The sequence below is a fragment of the Amphiura filiformis genome, chromosome 13 (genome assembly GCF_039555335.1).
Source record: "Amphiura filiformis chromosome 13, Afil_fr2py, whole genome shotgun sequence".
In the NCBI taxonomy this organism is placed as follows: Eukaryota; Metazoa; Echinodermata; class Ophiuroidea; order Amphilepidida; family Amphiuridae; genus Amphiura; species Amphiura filiformis.
In genome coordinates this window covers 13,281,062-13,299,647 of record NC_092640.1, presented here as the reverse complement: position 1 = coordinate 13,299,647, position 18,586 = coordinate 13,281,062, and the positions used below count along the sequence as shown (strand labels likewise).

The 18,586-nt window shown below is 35.5% G+C and overlaps 1 protein-coding gene across 1 annotated transcript in view; it reads left to right on the top strand.

The window, feature by feature from the left end:
• Window positions 1-18,586, top strand: part of LOC140168016 (tensin-1-like) — a 234,753-nt gene that overhangs the window by 13,378 nt on the left and 202,789 nt on the right. The window contains 1 exon segment of the mRNA XM_072191323.1: window positions 14,693-14,807. Within this exon segment, the coding sequence (XP_072047424.1) occupies window positions 14,693-14,807 (115 nt within the window).

The window sequence follows — 18,586 nt, the reverse complement described above, 5'->3', positions numbered from 1 at the left end:
AAATTTCATGTATTTCCTGAAGTCTTTTTTCTTTACTTGTAAGCTGCAAAAAGCTGAGTACATAAAGGCCACGACAGTGCTGTAGTCTGTATGTCCATTTGCTACGGTCATACTAATAGCCAGGTGAATATGCGTCCATCCTCCGGCCACAAATCATCAGTCAGATGCGTCTATCCTCTGGCCACAAAGTCGGTGGTCAGATGCATCTATCCTCTGGCCACAAAGTCAGTGGTCAGGATAATCCAACTAACAGCCCTGTTTGCATTTTGTCAATAAAATTAACTACAGCATGCCAAACAAGTGTCATACCACTAACAATGATTTACAGCATTTCCCTACATGCAATGCAGGTGCAGAGGAAAGAAACGGAGGAAAAAAGGGATAGAAGAGAAGAGAAAAAGGAAAAGGGGAGAAAATGGAAGAAGAAAAAAGAAGCGAAATGGGGAGGAAAATGAAGACAAAAAGTAAAATTGCACATAATTGAGTAGGCTGGTACCTATAAAAGCCGCAAAACCAGGTCGATAGTGAAAATCATAGATATGAAATCAGGCCTTGCCGTTTGAGGCGAGCGATCGCTCTCGCTCGCCACCGCTCGCCCAAACTCGATTTCTAGCGAGCGATTTTCCACTCGCCACAGACACTTAATATCACTCGCTGTGAATCTCCTAACATCAGCCATCGAATCAGCCAATTCAGCATTTAATCGAGCCTGACTGCCTCCAAGCGGGCAAAGTCACAATTATTTGTGCGCTTCGCGCGCATTTCAACTATATACATAAATACCATATTAAGACCGAAGCTCTAATTGATTATACCCAAATAAGTGGTATATGTGAACTCGCCTAGCATCATTCTAGCGAGTGATTAGCCACTCGCCTTTAAAATCTAAACGGCAAGGCCTGTGAAATATGGATCATCAGTTGCTCCTCGGAACTTAATCTGTCATTTTAAAGATGATAGATATACGTAAGTGAATTTGGCTTCTGCTTTGACCACCCATACACTTTTCGTAGCAATAATAACAATAGTGTAAAAATGGTTCCCCAAATGGCATTAATTGGGTCTTCATTTCAAAAGAAACAGGGAACAACTCTTGCAATCACCATTCTGTAGCTTTCTGTTGTGCACATGACCAAGTTCAGAAGAAATATGCTCTCTCTTGAAAATCTGTGTTTTGAATCCCTAATTGCATCATCATAAAAAAAATCCCCCTTCCCTTGTTTTTTGGTCACATAGGCCTATGTGTACAGTGTATTTTTCAAGTGCCCCCAGTTGTGGTCAATTCATCAAATAGCCACTGGCAACCTCTTAGTGCTTCATTTATGCGACAATTTGTCAAACAGTAAAACGTGGATCTGTCACTGTTAGCGTGTTGAGATAAAACAAAAATTATTTTGTGTGAAGTAAATCGCATCATTCAATAGTTTGCATTTAATAGGCTATTCTATTTGAAATTCATACACCCCCTGTGAAAGACTGGAGCATTATCTGTCACACAGGATTTCATATTGAGTTACCTGAATGGGTGACTCCATCCCTCCATTTGAAGTCTACACCCTCCAGGGGCGGATTTAGAGGGGGGCGCACTCGGCGCGCGCCCCCTCTATTTTTTGCAGATCGGCGCCTGACTCTGTGTATTTTTGCAGAGCGGCGCCTGACTTTGTGTGAGCTGCGGCGGTGGCTCGGCGCCCCCTCTATTGAAAATTCCTGGATCCGCCCCTGCCCTCTCTGTGATAGATTATGGCCGCACATTCTAGGGTGTATGGATTTCAACTGTAACAGCCAAATGTAATTCTTGCTCTCCTTGCTGATAGCAAGATGTATAAAGACTGACCTTTCCTGTGAGGACCTCAATGGGGAAAACATTACAAGATGATGATCAAAGCTGATGGTTGCCATGGTAACACATGACTTTTTTGTTACTTATCAGAGCTGAAATTATATTATTTGTGTATGGATGTCATAATTGAGTGGATATTTTGCCACATAGGAAATGAAGATGTTTGGAGAGGAATTGACAAGCGTTTACAGAAATCTAGTTAAAAAGCTGACATTTTGAGGCGGCTTTAAGCTTAAGTCGTATGTTGCGATAACATGTAGCACCTTGACATTCAATGTGTTGTTGATGGGAGACATTAAATGGCCTTCAAAACTCCCACTCATTCCTTACATTTCATTTGGTATCATTTGATGGGAAAAGTGGAAAAAGAGGAAAACTTTTTTTTCCTTGACAAAATGTTTGTATCAAATAACAAACTTGTACCAACTTGGGAATACAATGTTAGATTCTGGTCAGATTGGCATTTCTTTAGAAAATAAATTACAATGTGTGCAATTGGACAGGTGTTCTATAGAAGAAATCAAGAAATTACTACACAATTATTTTGAGTTCAATTTCAAACTTAGGAGCAAAGTAAATAAAAATCACTGCTGTCTGAGAAATATATTTTCAGATAAAATTGGGACAGAAAAATGAATTTTTCCGTTAAATCATTTCATTTTGGATGCTCTTCTCCCTGTTACCGGGCTTTATCCCCTTTTGGAAGGGTGAGGCTGGCATAGATGTCATGGAGGTCATGTGCCCCCCCCCATCAATTTGAACATATTAAAAATCCCATAGGAAAATTGCCAAGTTCCACCAAATCAAGCTTGGTACCCGCATCAAATCATGGTTGGTGTCCCCATAGGATGACTCACGCTATGCCACTGATGGAGAGGGGAGAGGTTTTGCCCTGCTACACCCTCTTGGTAAACCCCATGCATTGTAGAGGCATAGTTTTAACTAAACTTATAGGACCAAAAATTAGTTCTTTTTCCAGGCTTGTATACTTTGACCAACACAAATGTTTCCCGGACACCGACTTTTGGCAATTCATATTGAAAAACATTTCCCTGACATACGCTTTCATCCCTAGAACTGACCATCCTGGCTACACACCCGTATGAAAACCATGTTAACTCATCAGTACACTAGACCTATTTACATCTCAAAATCATTGCCACTAGGCAATCCATAATGAAATACATTCACGATCCACCTGTCTTGAACACAATTTATTCATGATTGCACCAATCACATTATCCAATTGAATGTAGACTAGATTCAATACTTGATGCAATGGCTTTGGCTCGCAAACATTCTCATCTGTCAGGACACAGTTTGTTCACATCAATATGCTTGTACGTTAATAACATGAACTTTGCATACAATGGGTACAAAAACTCATACTCAACAAGTTGAAGTTCACATTTGAGCTATGATTGGTGAATGGGGCTATTAGACTTTGGCATTGCAGATGAGGCGATTTGACTGATGCAATAGAATGTACACCCTTCAATTCAATATTTATTTGAATAGCTTTGGTTTTAATGGAATAAGTAATGGTTACATGAGCAACCTGACAGTCTAAAGTTTCTTGACTTTAGAGGCATCACTTGTTGACATTTTGGCTACATTTTCGTCTAAATATGGAACAAAATAGCTACAGGTAAATAAACCATCTTTGACTGCTGCACTTTGCGGAATGCCTATGTTTGTTGATGTCAATGTTGCGTTGTTTTGAAACATCTAACAAAAATAACTACCAGTAAAGCATTTTTGACTGCAGTTTGAAAGCACTGTACTCCTGAAAACTTAAATTTTTAAAAGTCAAACTTGGTTTACTTGGGATATAAACCCTGTGTTTCAGGCTAGCTCCCGAAGTCAAGAGGCTCTCATTGGTGGTTTTCTTTTACACACAGTTTAGAAAGTGGAAAAAAAATTATATAAAATCTTGACACAGGAAAATTTCATTATGCAAATTAATGGTTAACAAGAAATGTCTTTAAAAAGACAATGCCATGGATCATGTTTCATAATTTTACATTGACAAGTACTTGGAATACTATTTGTTACCATTCATCCACTGAAGAAATTCCTTCTAGAATTTGTGATTCATCGCAATTTTGAAGATAGACTATTATTAAGTAATAAGAAATAGACCACTCTGAGATGACAGACACATATTATCATCAGCAGCTGATTCTTTTCTGGGACAGAATTAGTAACTGGACTACAATTTGTCACACCCCAAGCTATGGCTCTGCCAATTTTGACATAAGTAGTGTGTGCTAGGCAAGCAAATTATTCAACGTCACTAATATAATGCACTTTTACTTTTGTAGTAGCATGTTGACTGCAAAAGACCCAATAATTAATGTTCCACCTAAAAAGGGGGGAAAAGAGCTATGAATGATTTTAAGCTGTAGAAAATAATACTGAGAATACAAAGAAACTGAGACACTTTTCATAGCTGTTTCAAAATTGATGTTTGCGGTATTTAGCTCATTTTTCCTCAATAGCTCCCCAGCATATGGGCTATTCTATTTGAAATTCATACACCCCCTATGGAAGACATGACCTTAATCGTCCACACAGGGAGGATAAAATGGGGTTACCTGAATGGATGACTCCATTTGAAATCAACACCCCTGTGTGGAAGATTAAGTTCATGTCTTCCATAGGGGGTGTATGCATTTCAACTGGATTTGCCCAATCACAGACACATGTCTTGGAAGAAGATGCAAATTGCTCAATGATTTGAAAAGACATTTTGTTCAAATTAAATTTGGTGTGAAAAATACCAGGTGACAAGTGGTGACACAATGTTGTTTTATAATCTGACATTTCAATGGGTTTTGTGTTCATTAATGCGAGAGGAAATCTTGAATAGATAACAAACTAAATCAGATAGGTGGAATGATAAACTTACTATCTTTGGTAGATGGTAAATGTGCAAAAACAATATTGTTCCAGGTATTTGATACAGATGTCATCATATGGGGTGTTTGCTGAAGCAGAAATCATGATACTTTTTGTGCTATTCACACTTCTCGCATGCATCAACATAAAAAACAACTTGTTATGCAGTGTATATACTTCTAGTGCCTGTTTCTATTCATCGTTATGTATTCTTCTCCCGTGCATTATTTTCGCGAACTACTTCGTGTGCACGCTAAACAATACATTATCTAAAACCCGCACGCTAAACAATAGATTTTAGATAATACGTGCACGCTCAAATACTAGAAATACTACTTTCACATTACTATATAACTTATATAACTATGTTCGATATAGGCCTATATACCACCAAAAAAGTACGAATATACATTCTGTGGTGTTAAAATAGTTATAGGGTATGGTTTTTTTTAATGCGCACTTTGTAAATCATAGGTTACAAACTGTTCTATTTTGCAACTAGCATTGCCATAAATTATGATTAATGAACTCAAATAAATCAAACATCAAATGAGAATAATCGAGCTTCTATTAATTAAAAAGGGCTAAAAACAGGTGGACCATAATTATACAAGATGACACCATTACAAAATATTCAGCATTTTACAAATGAATTACATGTAGGCCTATATCTAAGATAACATAAACACGCCCGGGAAACACACACTATAGCATATGTGACACGATCTGGTCCATGGGGGCCAAAGGAGGCATTTTTGAAAATTGAGTTACTGTAATTATTACATTATACATACAATAGGCTATCATTTACTGAAAACACCAAAGGTCTAGCATACTTGGTTCTAAAGTTATGAAGGTTTTTGATGCCTATTTTCTTATGTATTTTATTGTTTTTTTACTAGATATTTATACCTTTATCTCAGTTTCAAATTTGCCGCCTTTGGCCCCCATGGACAAGATTGTGTCACATATAATATCATGATCATGCTTTATAATACTGAACAAATTGAAAAATTCCACTGACGTGTGTTTTAACAATATTAGTAGATTTTAAAGTTCAAATTGTAGAACTATAAAGTCCAGTTGATATTGATATATAAGTTTATTCTCTCATCTCCATTCACCTTTGTAATACATGTAGTGGGACGTCAAAATCGATAGTTTCCAGGTCAACTGCTTCAGTGCTCTCTGTGTTCGGAACCACGATATTAAATGATCACAACATAAAGTCAATTGGTTACAAACCATGCGTGAATAAGTTCCAAAAGTATGACATATGGCGCAATCGATACCATTGATAGGGCTGTAACTTTTACAGTGATTGATTTTCTTGACCAGTTACTAGTAAATGCTACCTGGTCAATGACCTGACGGTGTTTTTAAAATTTAAGATATTTTACCTAATATTCAAACTAATATAATGAATGCAGCAATTAATATTGCCTATTGATTTAATACACTCAAAGTATATGACGGATAATGTACTCGTGCAAATGCATTCGTCAAGATAATCGCACTTGCCATGGAGTTGTTGCATTTAGCTCTCGAGCCTATCGGCTCTCGAGCTAAATGCAATAACTCCACGGCGCGTGCGATTATCTTGACTAATGCATTGCACTCAGTTCATTATCCTTATCATAAATCTATGTTATGGTACATCTTAAACATTTTGAAAAGAGAAAAAACAATGTTTGAAACGGTTTTATTATTTATTGTACAAAAATTTCCACTTTAAGAATAATTTGAAGATGTTGAATAGTGATAGTTGAATGTATGGCTGACATGCAATCCCATTTGCTCGGTTGCATCATGCATCACATCAAAGGCTGGATTGATTCCCCAGTATTTGCCGAATGGCTGTAGTATGGATTAAACAACATTGATTTGCTATGAAGTCACCTGCAGAAATTGCCTTTGCTGTGCTCAATGTAAATAAAAAGGTCGGCTTGGAAAAGAACTTTTGTTGTGAATGATTTAATAATTTCAACCAAAAAAGAGGAGAAGGTTTAAATGGAGCCTGGTGCTTGGTATAAGTGAAGTGAATTCACAGTTAAATGGATTTGGTGAATACTAAAAGCTTTTTTTACAGAATAATGATACTTTTTTTAAAGGATTTGAAGGATATATCAGTTTCTTGAAATCTCTGCAGAGCATAACCTGTTACTATGGTTACCAATCATGTTGCTGAACATAGCTTTAATTTGTTAAAATGTATTTTGTTGGCTCTATATATTTACTAAAACTTCTTGTGCAAGAATGCTAAGGATGTTCCTTCTTCATAGATGGTGGAACCAGGAGGGATGGGGATATATGCACCTTGGTTTTTTTTTCCATGGAGGGATGTCCCCCGCAAAAAATAAAAGAAGGAAAAAGAAAGTAAGAATTGCCCTGTGCATCTTTTTTTTAGCCCCCAAAACAAAAATTGTGAAATTGCAAATTGTCCATCAAATAATAGACTTAATAGGCTCAAATAACCTGAAATTGACAAAACAAATTGTGCGTTTTGTGCGCAGATGTTCCAGTTAACCAGATATTATGCTAATCCCCTTAACTTTAAAGGCTTCCGCAGCCACTGTCTTTCTTACAAAACCTGATTAGCTCATATCCCTTAACTTTTCATTATGATTTTCTTCCTTAAGATGTGTTTAACTGCTAGCAAGTGCTCTCAAATTTTAATTTGTCAAAATTTAATTTTGGTCTCTGTGATATTGTTATAATTTTCGCTAAATAAACTTTCAGACATAAAAAGATTCACATTCAACCTTTCATTTGTGTACTGTGACTGTAAGAGAAACACAGATAATTTCTTGCTTCACACACAGTCATATTTCAGTTTCTATGTCTTTCAAATTGCTGTAAAGCACAATATTTTGAAAAGAATCGTAATTTTTGTATATTGTAATTTTCACAAAATTGGTACATTTCCTTGAAGGCATACATATAAAAGAAATGTTTTGGAAGTATAACATTGTGTGAATCCATACCAGTCATGAAATTCAAGCAATTTTAAGGGACGCAAACATTTTATGATTTACCAGTATGTACAACTTACATAGGCCCCTTCTTAGTTCACGAACTGTTGCTGAGCAAAGTAGATAGCTTCATGCAATCCAGGCATGCAATGACACACAGCTGATGGCTTAAACATACAAAGTCAATAAATTCTTAAAGATTGGTGCAAAAAAGAAGAGAGAGAGGGGGGGGGGGATGCAAAAACAAGAGGGGAAGAAGTTAAGAGGAAGAGAAAAGAAGAAAGGAAAAAGGAAAGGGGAAGAAAAATCAGAAGGAAGAAAAAATGGAAGAAAAGGATAAAAGGAGTAAGATAGGGAAGTAGAAGAGGAAAATCTAACAAATTGTTGCCTCAAATTTATACTTGGCATTTTTCTCTCAAACTTGATGCAATTTGTGGCGTAGGAACTAGGAGAGGCATAAAGTTGCTAAATACCTATGATGGAGTAATTACAAATGGTTTCTTTCAATACAGGCCTACTTAAAACCATAATGTATGATTTTTAATTAATTTTTAAAAAACCATAATGTATGATTCTAATTTTGTTATTCTTTGCCAAAAATTATTACATAAGAATGAAAGGAAGCTGAGTCTACTTAGCTGCATAAATGTGCAGCTCTATGGGGAATGATCCCCAGTTTTATTATAAAGCTCTAAATTTTACTGTAATATCAGACTAAGTCTTTCACTTGGTATTTTAGTACACAATGCATTGGGCATTACAATCATGTAAAAAGTAGACAATTTAGGGCGTCACTGTGGAGCAAATCACATACGATGGCTTTAATTATTTCAGCTCAAAATAGAAAGGGGTAATTGTGAAAACTAATATCACTTGATCTCATATCTTATCATATTACATCCATTTATTTGGGACTGAGTGTATCAAATTAAGGTTAGTACAAAAACATCATATCTACAATTGCTGCCCTATATACATCTAACATGAATGTTGCCATGATCCAGTGTATTATTTGCCATGCGCTTATTTTTTTTTTTTTTTTGGGGGGCTTTGATGGAGCCAGCCCCGGTAAAAGCAGGCGGCAAAAAAACGAAGGGTGGCGGACGAAGAAGGGCGGCAAAAAGCGAAGAAAGGCTGCAAAAAGAATTAGTAAATAAAAAGGCGGAAAACTTTGATAAAGTATACAATTTTTTTGAAAAAATGGTACTATACATCCAAATGTTTTCCTTTTAGGGTTTTTTAGGGCGGTAGTGCTTGAAATCCTTTTTTTTTTTTTGCTCTTCACTTTCTCAAACGACCGTAAAAAAAATGGGGTCAACCTTTTTGGGCTGTTGGGGAAGGGGCGGCAAAATTGAATTTTCGGCAGCCCCCCGGGGTTGGAGCGGCCACTGTTTACCTATATTTCTGCACACTATAATCAAAGACAAAATTAAAAAAGACTCGTTTGCGTCAGGGTAAAGGTACGCCATGTTCGGTCTGGTTGACAGGACGTCATACACAAACTAGTCTTCTTAATTCGGTCTTGAATTATATAATTGTACACATCTAAATATGACACCTGGCAGCTATTGAAAGGGGGCTCTCTTGCACTAACCTTTGGATATAGTCAGTTAATAAAGTCCTCCACTAGCCTCCACCATCGTGAATGCCAAGGTCAGAGAAATATTATCTGGTTAGCAAAGCTACAGGATTTTTTTGTTTTAATCTAATATACATACATATATTGCACGTCACTGATTTACGAAGCTATTGCAATATTAACACGGAAGTGACTAAATTTACATTCAATGTTTTAAGTAATTTACATTGAAGAGAAATTTATAGACTTCTGGAGAACACAGAACACATTTTACATACCAGTATGAGTCAAATGGATTGAACACGCGGGTCTAAAATGTAATATTTCAAACGGGGGGGGGGGGGAAGTTACATTTTAAGATTGTTTTCACCTACTCTTAAGATGAACTGCTAGAATATGATAGAAAATGTTATTCCTGGCTTCAGTTTTCAAGAGATACATAATTTTCACTGAAAGCAGAGGGAGTGAGGAAAAGGCCTGACACTTACAAGTATTATGTTTGAACTGGACTTAACATTAGTTACTGTCATTGGTAACAAAATGTGAATTTATTTGAAATATGTAGCTATCTTCAGTTTATAGCAATAATATTTTTATCTTCAGTAAATAGTATATTGCTATCTACAGTAGATAGTAAAATATGTTGCTATTTTCAGTAGATAGTAAAATATGTTGCTACCTTCAGTAGATAGAAAATATATTGCTATCTTCAGTAGACAGTAAGATATGTTGCTATTGCTATCTTCAGTAGACAGTGAAAATATGTTGCTATCTTCAATAGACAGTAAAATATGTTGCTATCTTCAGTAGACAGTAAATATGTTGCTATCTTCAGGAGATAATTAAAATATGTTGCTATCTTCAGTAGATAATAAAAAATGTTGATATCTTCAGTAGATAATAAATTATGTTGCTATCTTCAGTAGATAGTAAATTATTTTGCTATCTTCTGTAGATAGTAAAGACAATGTTGCTATCTTCAGTAGAAAGTAAAATATGTTGCCATCTTCTGTAGATGGTAAAAACATGTTGCTATCTTCAGTAGATATTAAAATATGTTGCTATCTTCAGTAGAGAGTAGAATCTGTTGGAAAGAAAAAGAGCAAGGTACACCAATTGATGTGGGAAACTAGTAAAATACAGACTAGATGGTATGCAGAGGCGAAAAAAACAGAAAAATGTAGGCACTTGGAAGTAGATAAAGTTAAATAGAAAAAAATTACCAGTTCCAAGGCCCACAGAACTGTTAAATCTGTAGAAACAAATGAATCAATGAGAATACAAAAAGTATACTAGAGCAAGTGATGAAAATCACTGTGCACATAAACAGATACGATAAATCAAACAACCAATGTAGGCCCCAAACAGGCAAAGTTTAATGGCCAAAAATTGCCAATTCCAGAGCCCACATAAGTGTCAGGAAAACAGTACAAACGTACATGGCAAGTGATGAAAATCACTGTGCACGTAGCAGACAAACAAAACCAAACAGACATAAAAACCCGACGTTTCGAGTAGATAAACCACTCTTCTTCAGGGACAGACAACAAAATTTAAAAGCAAACAATGAAAACTACATGCTGTAGTTTCAAAACAAATTCAAGTCAAAAACTGAAGGTAAGTTCAAATAGAACTCAGTAGCAAACAAGACAGCAAACTTAAAATGTTAGAGCAAAATAGGTTGTGTCTTAACTCAATGAGAGCCAGTTCTTAACTCAATGAGAGCCAGTTCACTATATGTTGCTATCTTCAGTAGAGAGTAAAATTAATTATGTTGCCATCTTCAGTAGATAGTAAAATATGTTGTTATCTTCAGTAGGTAGTGAAAAATGTTGCTACCTTCAGAAGATAATAAAATATGTTGTTATTTTCAGTAAATATATACTGCCATGAGAGGTTCTGGTTAAAACTATGGGCCCGAGGTGAGATCAATAGTATTAATTGATCTCAACGAGGGACCATAGTTTTAACTAGAACTTCGAATAAAGGCAGTATATATTTTTATATACTTCATTAATATGTTCTTTGTTCATTGATTGGTTAAAAGAAAATTATTTGACGTTTTGACTCTCCCAGCTTAACTATCCTGAGTGAACAGCACGACCAATTTAAGCACAACCTACATTTTGCCCTTCAAAAAAAATCGAATAGGCTAAAATTCGGGCTAACCAATTACAGCAGCGCGAAATCACGCTATGGCAGTTTCGCGTGCGTGAACTGTTCGTCGCATCGAATGCGCCGCACGCCTTGGAAGGCATGGTCAAAAGTACTATTTACGGCTTGGAGGTACTATTTACGGCTCATCCGGGACATTGAAAATACTATTTACGGCTTAGAGGTACTATTTACGGATAGGAGTACTGATGGTAGAACTATTTTTGATCATGTGATCCACTTTTAACCAATCAATGAACAAGAATATATTAATGAAGTATATAATAAAATATGTTGCTATCTTCAGTAGATAGTAAAATATGTTGCTATCTTCAGTAGATAGTAAAAAATGTTGTTATCTTCAGTAGATAGTAAAATATGTTGCAATCTTTAGTAGATAGTAGAAAATGTTGCTATCTTCAGTAGTGAGTAAAATATGTTGCTATATCTTCAGTAGAAAGTAAAATCTTCAGTAGATAGTAAAACATGGTGCTATCTTCAGTAGATAGTAAAATGTGTTGCTATCTTCATTAGATAGTAAAATATGATACTATCTTCAGTAGATAATAAATATGTTGCTATCTTCAGTAGATAGTAAAATATGTTGCTATCTTCAGTAGATAGTAAATTATGTTGCTATCTTCTATAGATAGTAAAAATGTTTGCAATCATCAGTAGAGAGTAAAATCTGTTGCTATCTTCAGAAGATAATAAAATATGTTGCTATCTTCAGTAGATAGTAAAATATGATACTATCTTCAGTAGATAATAAATATGTTGCTATCTTCAGTAGATAGTAAAATATGTTGCTATCTTCAGTAGATAGTAAATTATGTTGCTATCTTCTATAGATAGTAAAAATGTTTGCAATCATCAGTAGAGAGTAAAATCTGTTGCTATCTTCAGAAGATAATAAAATATGTTGCTATCTTCAGTAGATAGTAAAAAATGTCGCTATCTTCAGAAGATAATAAAATATGTTGCTATCTTCAGTAGATAGTAAAAAATGTCACTATCTTCAGAAGATAATAAAATATGGTGCTATCTTCAGTAGATAGTAAAATATGTTGCCATCTTCAGTAGATAGTAAAATATGTTGCTATCTTCAGTAGATAGTAGATTATGTTGCTATCTTCAGTGGAGAGTAAATGATGACTCTATTTGAAATCTGCACCCCCAGTTGGGAGATTTATGTCAGGTCTTCCATAGGGGTATATGGATTTTAACCTAGCCCAATAGAGTGCCAAATTTGAAAGTTATTCAGATGTTACAAGAAAGAACAAAACAGACTGATTTGATAAAAAGTGCTTTTATCAACGGAATCAAATTTGTAGCATTATACTCGTAAGCACGTAATGTTGCGCACATATACACACACATAGCGTTACTAGTCCAATCAGGTGGTAATGAATCTAATCCAGGCAAGGTTTATACAATCTATAGATGGCTTAAAGCCATCACCCAACAAATTCATAACCATATACACACCAATAATAATACAGAGTGCACAATTTTTGCATCATTTATTTTTCATGGCTATGAAAATACCTAATAATCCAACATTTTTTACTACTCCAAGGTTCTTTACGTTAATTTAGATGCATTCAGCTTGTAATTTAAGTAGTAATTAGAAGAAGAAAAACAGTAGCACAAAAGTGCGTTTATTAAGGTGAACATTAACAGGCCTTGAAAATATTTACGACAGTAGGCCAGATATTTCTAGCCAGGACTTGAGTAGGATCTATGGTTGATTGAATTGACGCTATAATAAATGTGATAGGCTCTTTATTTTATAGGAGATGAATTAGGTCTATAGTGCACAGTATTGATGGAATCATATCGGTGGTTGGCTGGTGTGTACATATCTTGGTTAGGATTAACATTGGACGGATGTATGTATGTGACCGGATGATAATACCAGTAAGGATGTGTTAAGAGATTACATAAGAAGGAAGGATGTTGTCTTTTTTTGGTATCACACTGATATGGAATATAATATTTACTTGATGCGTACGTGCTGTTCTACCGGTTTGTGATTTGGGGTAAGTTGGAGTGGATGGTTGAATCAGGGCGGACTTTTTTTACTGCTTACGGTTAGTGATTGCGCAAAGGTCATTTGTAAAGGATGTTGATTCATGAAGGAAAGGGAGTTGAGAAGATTTTATTAATGATTCAATTTTTTCGGAAGAACCGAAACTGTTACGATGCTTAGAATTGTGATACAGTAGTTTGAGGTGGCACTCTCTTTCAACCTTTTTCTTGGGGGGGAATCCATGTCTTACTTGAATTACAACCCCTGAATATGGTAAGCTCACAGACAAACATGCATGTACCCAAATACATTGAGTCTTCTTTGTTTGTTTGTTTGTTTATTTCTTCTTTATACTGGGTCCATATTCAGGGGAAAATTTAAATATTCCCCTGTTCTTCCATATGGCCCAGAGAGCCTCACGGCCTGAAGACTGAGAGGCTCACGGCCTTTACGAAACAGATCTGTAAAGACTTGTAGTAGTACAAGTCCAAATTTTATGTTTTTATAAGCTCCCTTATGGTTGAGCACTTTACCATTTTAGATGGTTTCACCTCTATTTGGATTGTACCCAAATACATGTATGTACCACTGTCTTACTAAATGTACCTGAGCTAGAAACATTGGAAGAATAACATTTTTTTCAAATGTGATTTGAAAAATTTCAGCAAGTGGTTTCTAGACATTAACTTCATCATCCAAAAAGCTGGTCAGTTTGCAACTTAAAAAGTCTGAAGATGTTGATATTGTAGCTCTACTACAATCGCCACCATTTTTAATATTCTTTTTCAGTCATTCTGTCGCAAATGGGGATACAATTAGAAGTCGCTGGCCTAATGTCAAATCACTACCAGTCAAACTCAAGGCTATTCAATTGCATATGGATCTGCAATTTTGGCCAGGACTGAATCGCCGGTAGTGCTTGCACAATCGTTATCTGTATTTGATGTACAGCCATTTGCCTCTCATCAATCGCTGAAACTATTTGTATGATACGGGGACAGGTTGAACCACAGCATATCATCATAGTAGTATTAAAGAACATGTACCTTTCCCTTCTAAGTCACATTTTGAATGATTCCGTCAACATTTGCTGAAAAGGGGGCCAAGTGTGTCCTCAGTCTGGCTTGGTGTTCGCACAGACATGTAAACTTTTCTTTTCACATCCTACTTGCCAAAAATAAAAATATTTTGTTCTTTTCTGTTTTATCTTTCAGCCTCAAGACATAGTAGATTCTCAGAGTCACACCTTCAAGACAAGGGTGTTCAAACATCCTCAGACCTGCTCTGTATGCAAAGAAATCATCTGGAACGAGGGACGCACATGCAGGGGTAAGTACTAGCACATTTGCACATAAACACTTGTGGGGTAGCTAGGATTTTGGCAGAGGGGGAAGCAAGGTGCCTTTCAGGGAGGAAGGAAATTTGATGAAAATGGTCAAAAAAGGCCTAAACATCTCATTTATCATGACAGCCAGCATGAGTGGGTGGATATTCCACAGGGAGAAGCTGCCCCTACCTTGGCTGCACCACTGATAGACATGCATGTTGAACTTGCACACCACTTTGTATGACATACAAAACTGAATTACATAGATGATGTGAGCTCTATTTAAATGTATTGCTTCCCATTAGAAATTATTCTTCCCCTTCCTCCTCCTCCCTCATCGTCAATACAATTTATTACACTTCCAGGGTAGGATAGAAAGAGCCATTGGTACCTCTAACACCAAACTAAACCTAAATGTCTGGATAAAGAGAGTTTTTGTTGAGATTAGATTAGTGTTCAAATTAAGATTTAAGATGGTACATCGCTCATTCTTAAATTAATACAAACTTTCTATAACTTTGCATAAAGTTTTCTGAAAAAGAGTACGACAATTGACAACAAAATTTTAGGAATATGAAATATTCTTCAGAAACCGTCTAGAGTACATTATGAATGAAGTTCACGCTCACATGGAATATTTGCCACTCTAAGGTTGCATCATGGCATATGTAACCAGATAGCCTAATCCGCCAGGTTTCTAACATTCCAGAAAACTTCTCGATGCAAGTGAACCGTCTCCGGAGGTTTCACATGAACGTGATTGATTCTATGTGGAACAAAATCAATACAATGGAGAAGACTCAATTATTTATGTTCCCCGGGAAATACCTAATGTTTAATTATTAGCAAGAATGTGTGAAGTGAGAAGCACTTAATTGAAACATGTAGGGTGAAGATCTAGTGGAACACTTGAAACGGTGCCTCGGGCTTGTTATGAATTTATTGCATTTTATTAGTTGCGTTTTAGCGAGATATAAAAAGCGCAATTTACAAAGGGTGCCAAATTCAGTAGCAGATGCCGGATTGAGGAGATATTGATTTGTTTAGCCTATATCTTAATTGATGGAAATGTGAAGAGGAGTGTTAAGTGGCATATTTTATCTTTATGCCTGATTCTGGCCTAGGCTAAGATGCAGAATTTTTGAATATTTTTGAATATCATATACAAGATTAGTTTAATCTTAAAGTTTTATGCAAACATTTAGATTTAAGGTGGGCCAGAGGGAGCATGACGTAATGGTGTTTGTACTCCAATATTGAGACAAATGAAGCTGACACACAAGAGGAATGATATGGGTTCTATAAAGGAGATCCTAAGGCTTAATAAAAGGGTGTCATTTCTACCCCATGTGCATGCATTTTTCTTGGGCTGGGAAATATGGCCAAAACTTTTGTTTTGGTTTATTATTGGCTTTAACTCAAGAACCACAAGACCTATGACTAGATTATTGGCTTCCTTGACTTATTTCCTCAAACATCAATGTAAAAATATTAAGAAGTATACTGCAGTTTTTTAGTTAAAAGGCAAAAACAGGATATGGCTCCAGCCATCAAACCCATTAAATCAATGTGGATCATAAAGATATTAAAGTTTGACTAATGTACAAATGTAGGTGAAATTGATTTTTGATATTTTTATCCCATAATTTATTTTCAATGTTGTTGTTATTACTATATCTCTCTTTTATTCTTTATTATTGTTATTATTTAATAATTTATGCAAATTAAAATGTCGCCAAATTTAAAATGCTCATTTCAGGTTTAAATCACAAAAACTGAATTATATTGGAGATATTTCAAACATGTTTTTAATGTCTGCATGCACAGTCTAAGTAGATTATAAACATGACTGTCAAATTATCATGTCCTTGTTGTAAAAAACATCTAAACCTCAGAAGACACATACACAGAAGAGTACTATGCAAACATAGACATCAAGGGTACAGGATAAGAAAGCTTCCATCTGCAATAGCTGCCTGCTGTCATATGTGTTTAGATGTGTACAATATAGAATGCAGAAATTGTCAAATGTCTAAAGGGCAGCTATTGCATATAGGGCTGTATTGTACTATATGCAATAGCTGCCATGGGTTGCATCTTAGATATGTGTACAATATAGAATGCAGAAATTGTCAAATGTCTAAAGGGCAGCTATTGCAGATAGGGCCTTCTTGCACTAACTCATCAACTTTGTCATAAAATCTGTAGAGGAAAATCAGGTTTCATTTTTCCTTCAATATTCTTAATAGTGCATACACTAAGCTACATCATATGCTGAAAATGCATCAAAATTAGACTGAATTTGCAACATACAATTATTTTTATGTAGCTGCTGCATCTGAAGACTATAAAAGAATTTGAGCAGTCTTTTTGGCCATTAGACGACAAAAAGCCCATGTTATATGGACTGACCGACCCAGATTTTGCATTTTGGGATTTGTTTTTTAATTTGCTGTATGTATGGAAAATCAGCTGTTTTTTTGCTAAAAGTGAATTGTGTTTGACAAAATTTGCCATATGCATGTAAAGTAAGCTGTTTTGGGCAAAAATAGATATATTTTGACTGAAAAAATGTGACCGAAGCAAGAGAAAACAATAGCAATTTATTTACTGATTGTGGTAATTTGCTTAAAAAAACAAAACAAAAACATTCCGACCCTACTTTAAGGGGCGTTAGCCCGTACAACATGTTTTTCCCATCATCTTACTGTAAAAAGCAGAAATTTTTATGCACATTTATTCTTCACACTTTCCATGCTCCAAGCAGCTGTATCATAAAATTAACAATTCACAAAATTACATTCCTTGTGTGTATAGGTCAATGTAAGGAAACTAATCACAACTAAAAACAACTGAAAAATAAAGTAGCAAATGCGGAAAATAAATTACGCACAAAATTTCAATCATTAAGCGACTCTTTTTGTTTACATTAGTTGTGTTATGTATTGACATTGCAGAAGACAAGAACAACTTATCCAGGGGGAGATGATTACTATCGACACATCATGTGCGTGTAAATAAACACACGATGTGCGCTTGTATGTATCCATGCGATCAGTGAACAAACTACAGGCTAGGGTATTGTAGCACATCTCGGTTTTTAGCTGTATCTTATTTTTGCGAAAATAAATATCAAAATTGACCACTGGTATTGTGGTAAAAATTCTATCATTTCATTCTTCCAAGTGATACCATGATCTGATAAGAAGGAAAGTAGAGGAGGCTTTTAATTTTATAAATTGAAATCTTTGAGAGTTGGAAACGATAAAGCACTTGTGAAATTATGTTTTTACAAAATATTGTAATCTCATTGTATAGATTGGATAGACGCCTCTTTGCAGTCTTGTCACTTTGAATACAGACTCCACTATTTACGACAACAAAATTGCAGATTTTTTTTTTTTTAAATAGAAAACAAAAGAGAGAGAAAGAAACTAGTTGTATGAATCATTGCATTGAAACCAGACTGCGAAGTGCTGCTAAGAACTTGTATTAATAAATTCAAATAATTAGGTGCTTTTTGAGGAGAATATTTGGATGGGTCATACAGAATTAACCTCACAAAAAGAGGGTTAATGATTTGTCTCCAATATCTGATGGTGGGTTTTTATCATTGTTGCAATCATTGATGCCCCAGTTGGTGCATATAGATTTGCATATATTGCTCCATCTATTACCACATTTCTCTGCACAAGGAACTTAAACATACTCTTAACATCAGGACACTGTCAGTGGCAATACCAGAAAAACACAGGGGTGGGGCATGGAGGAAACATGAATT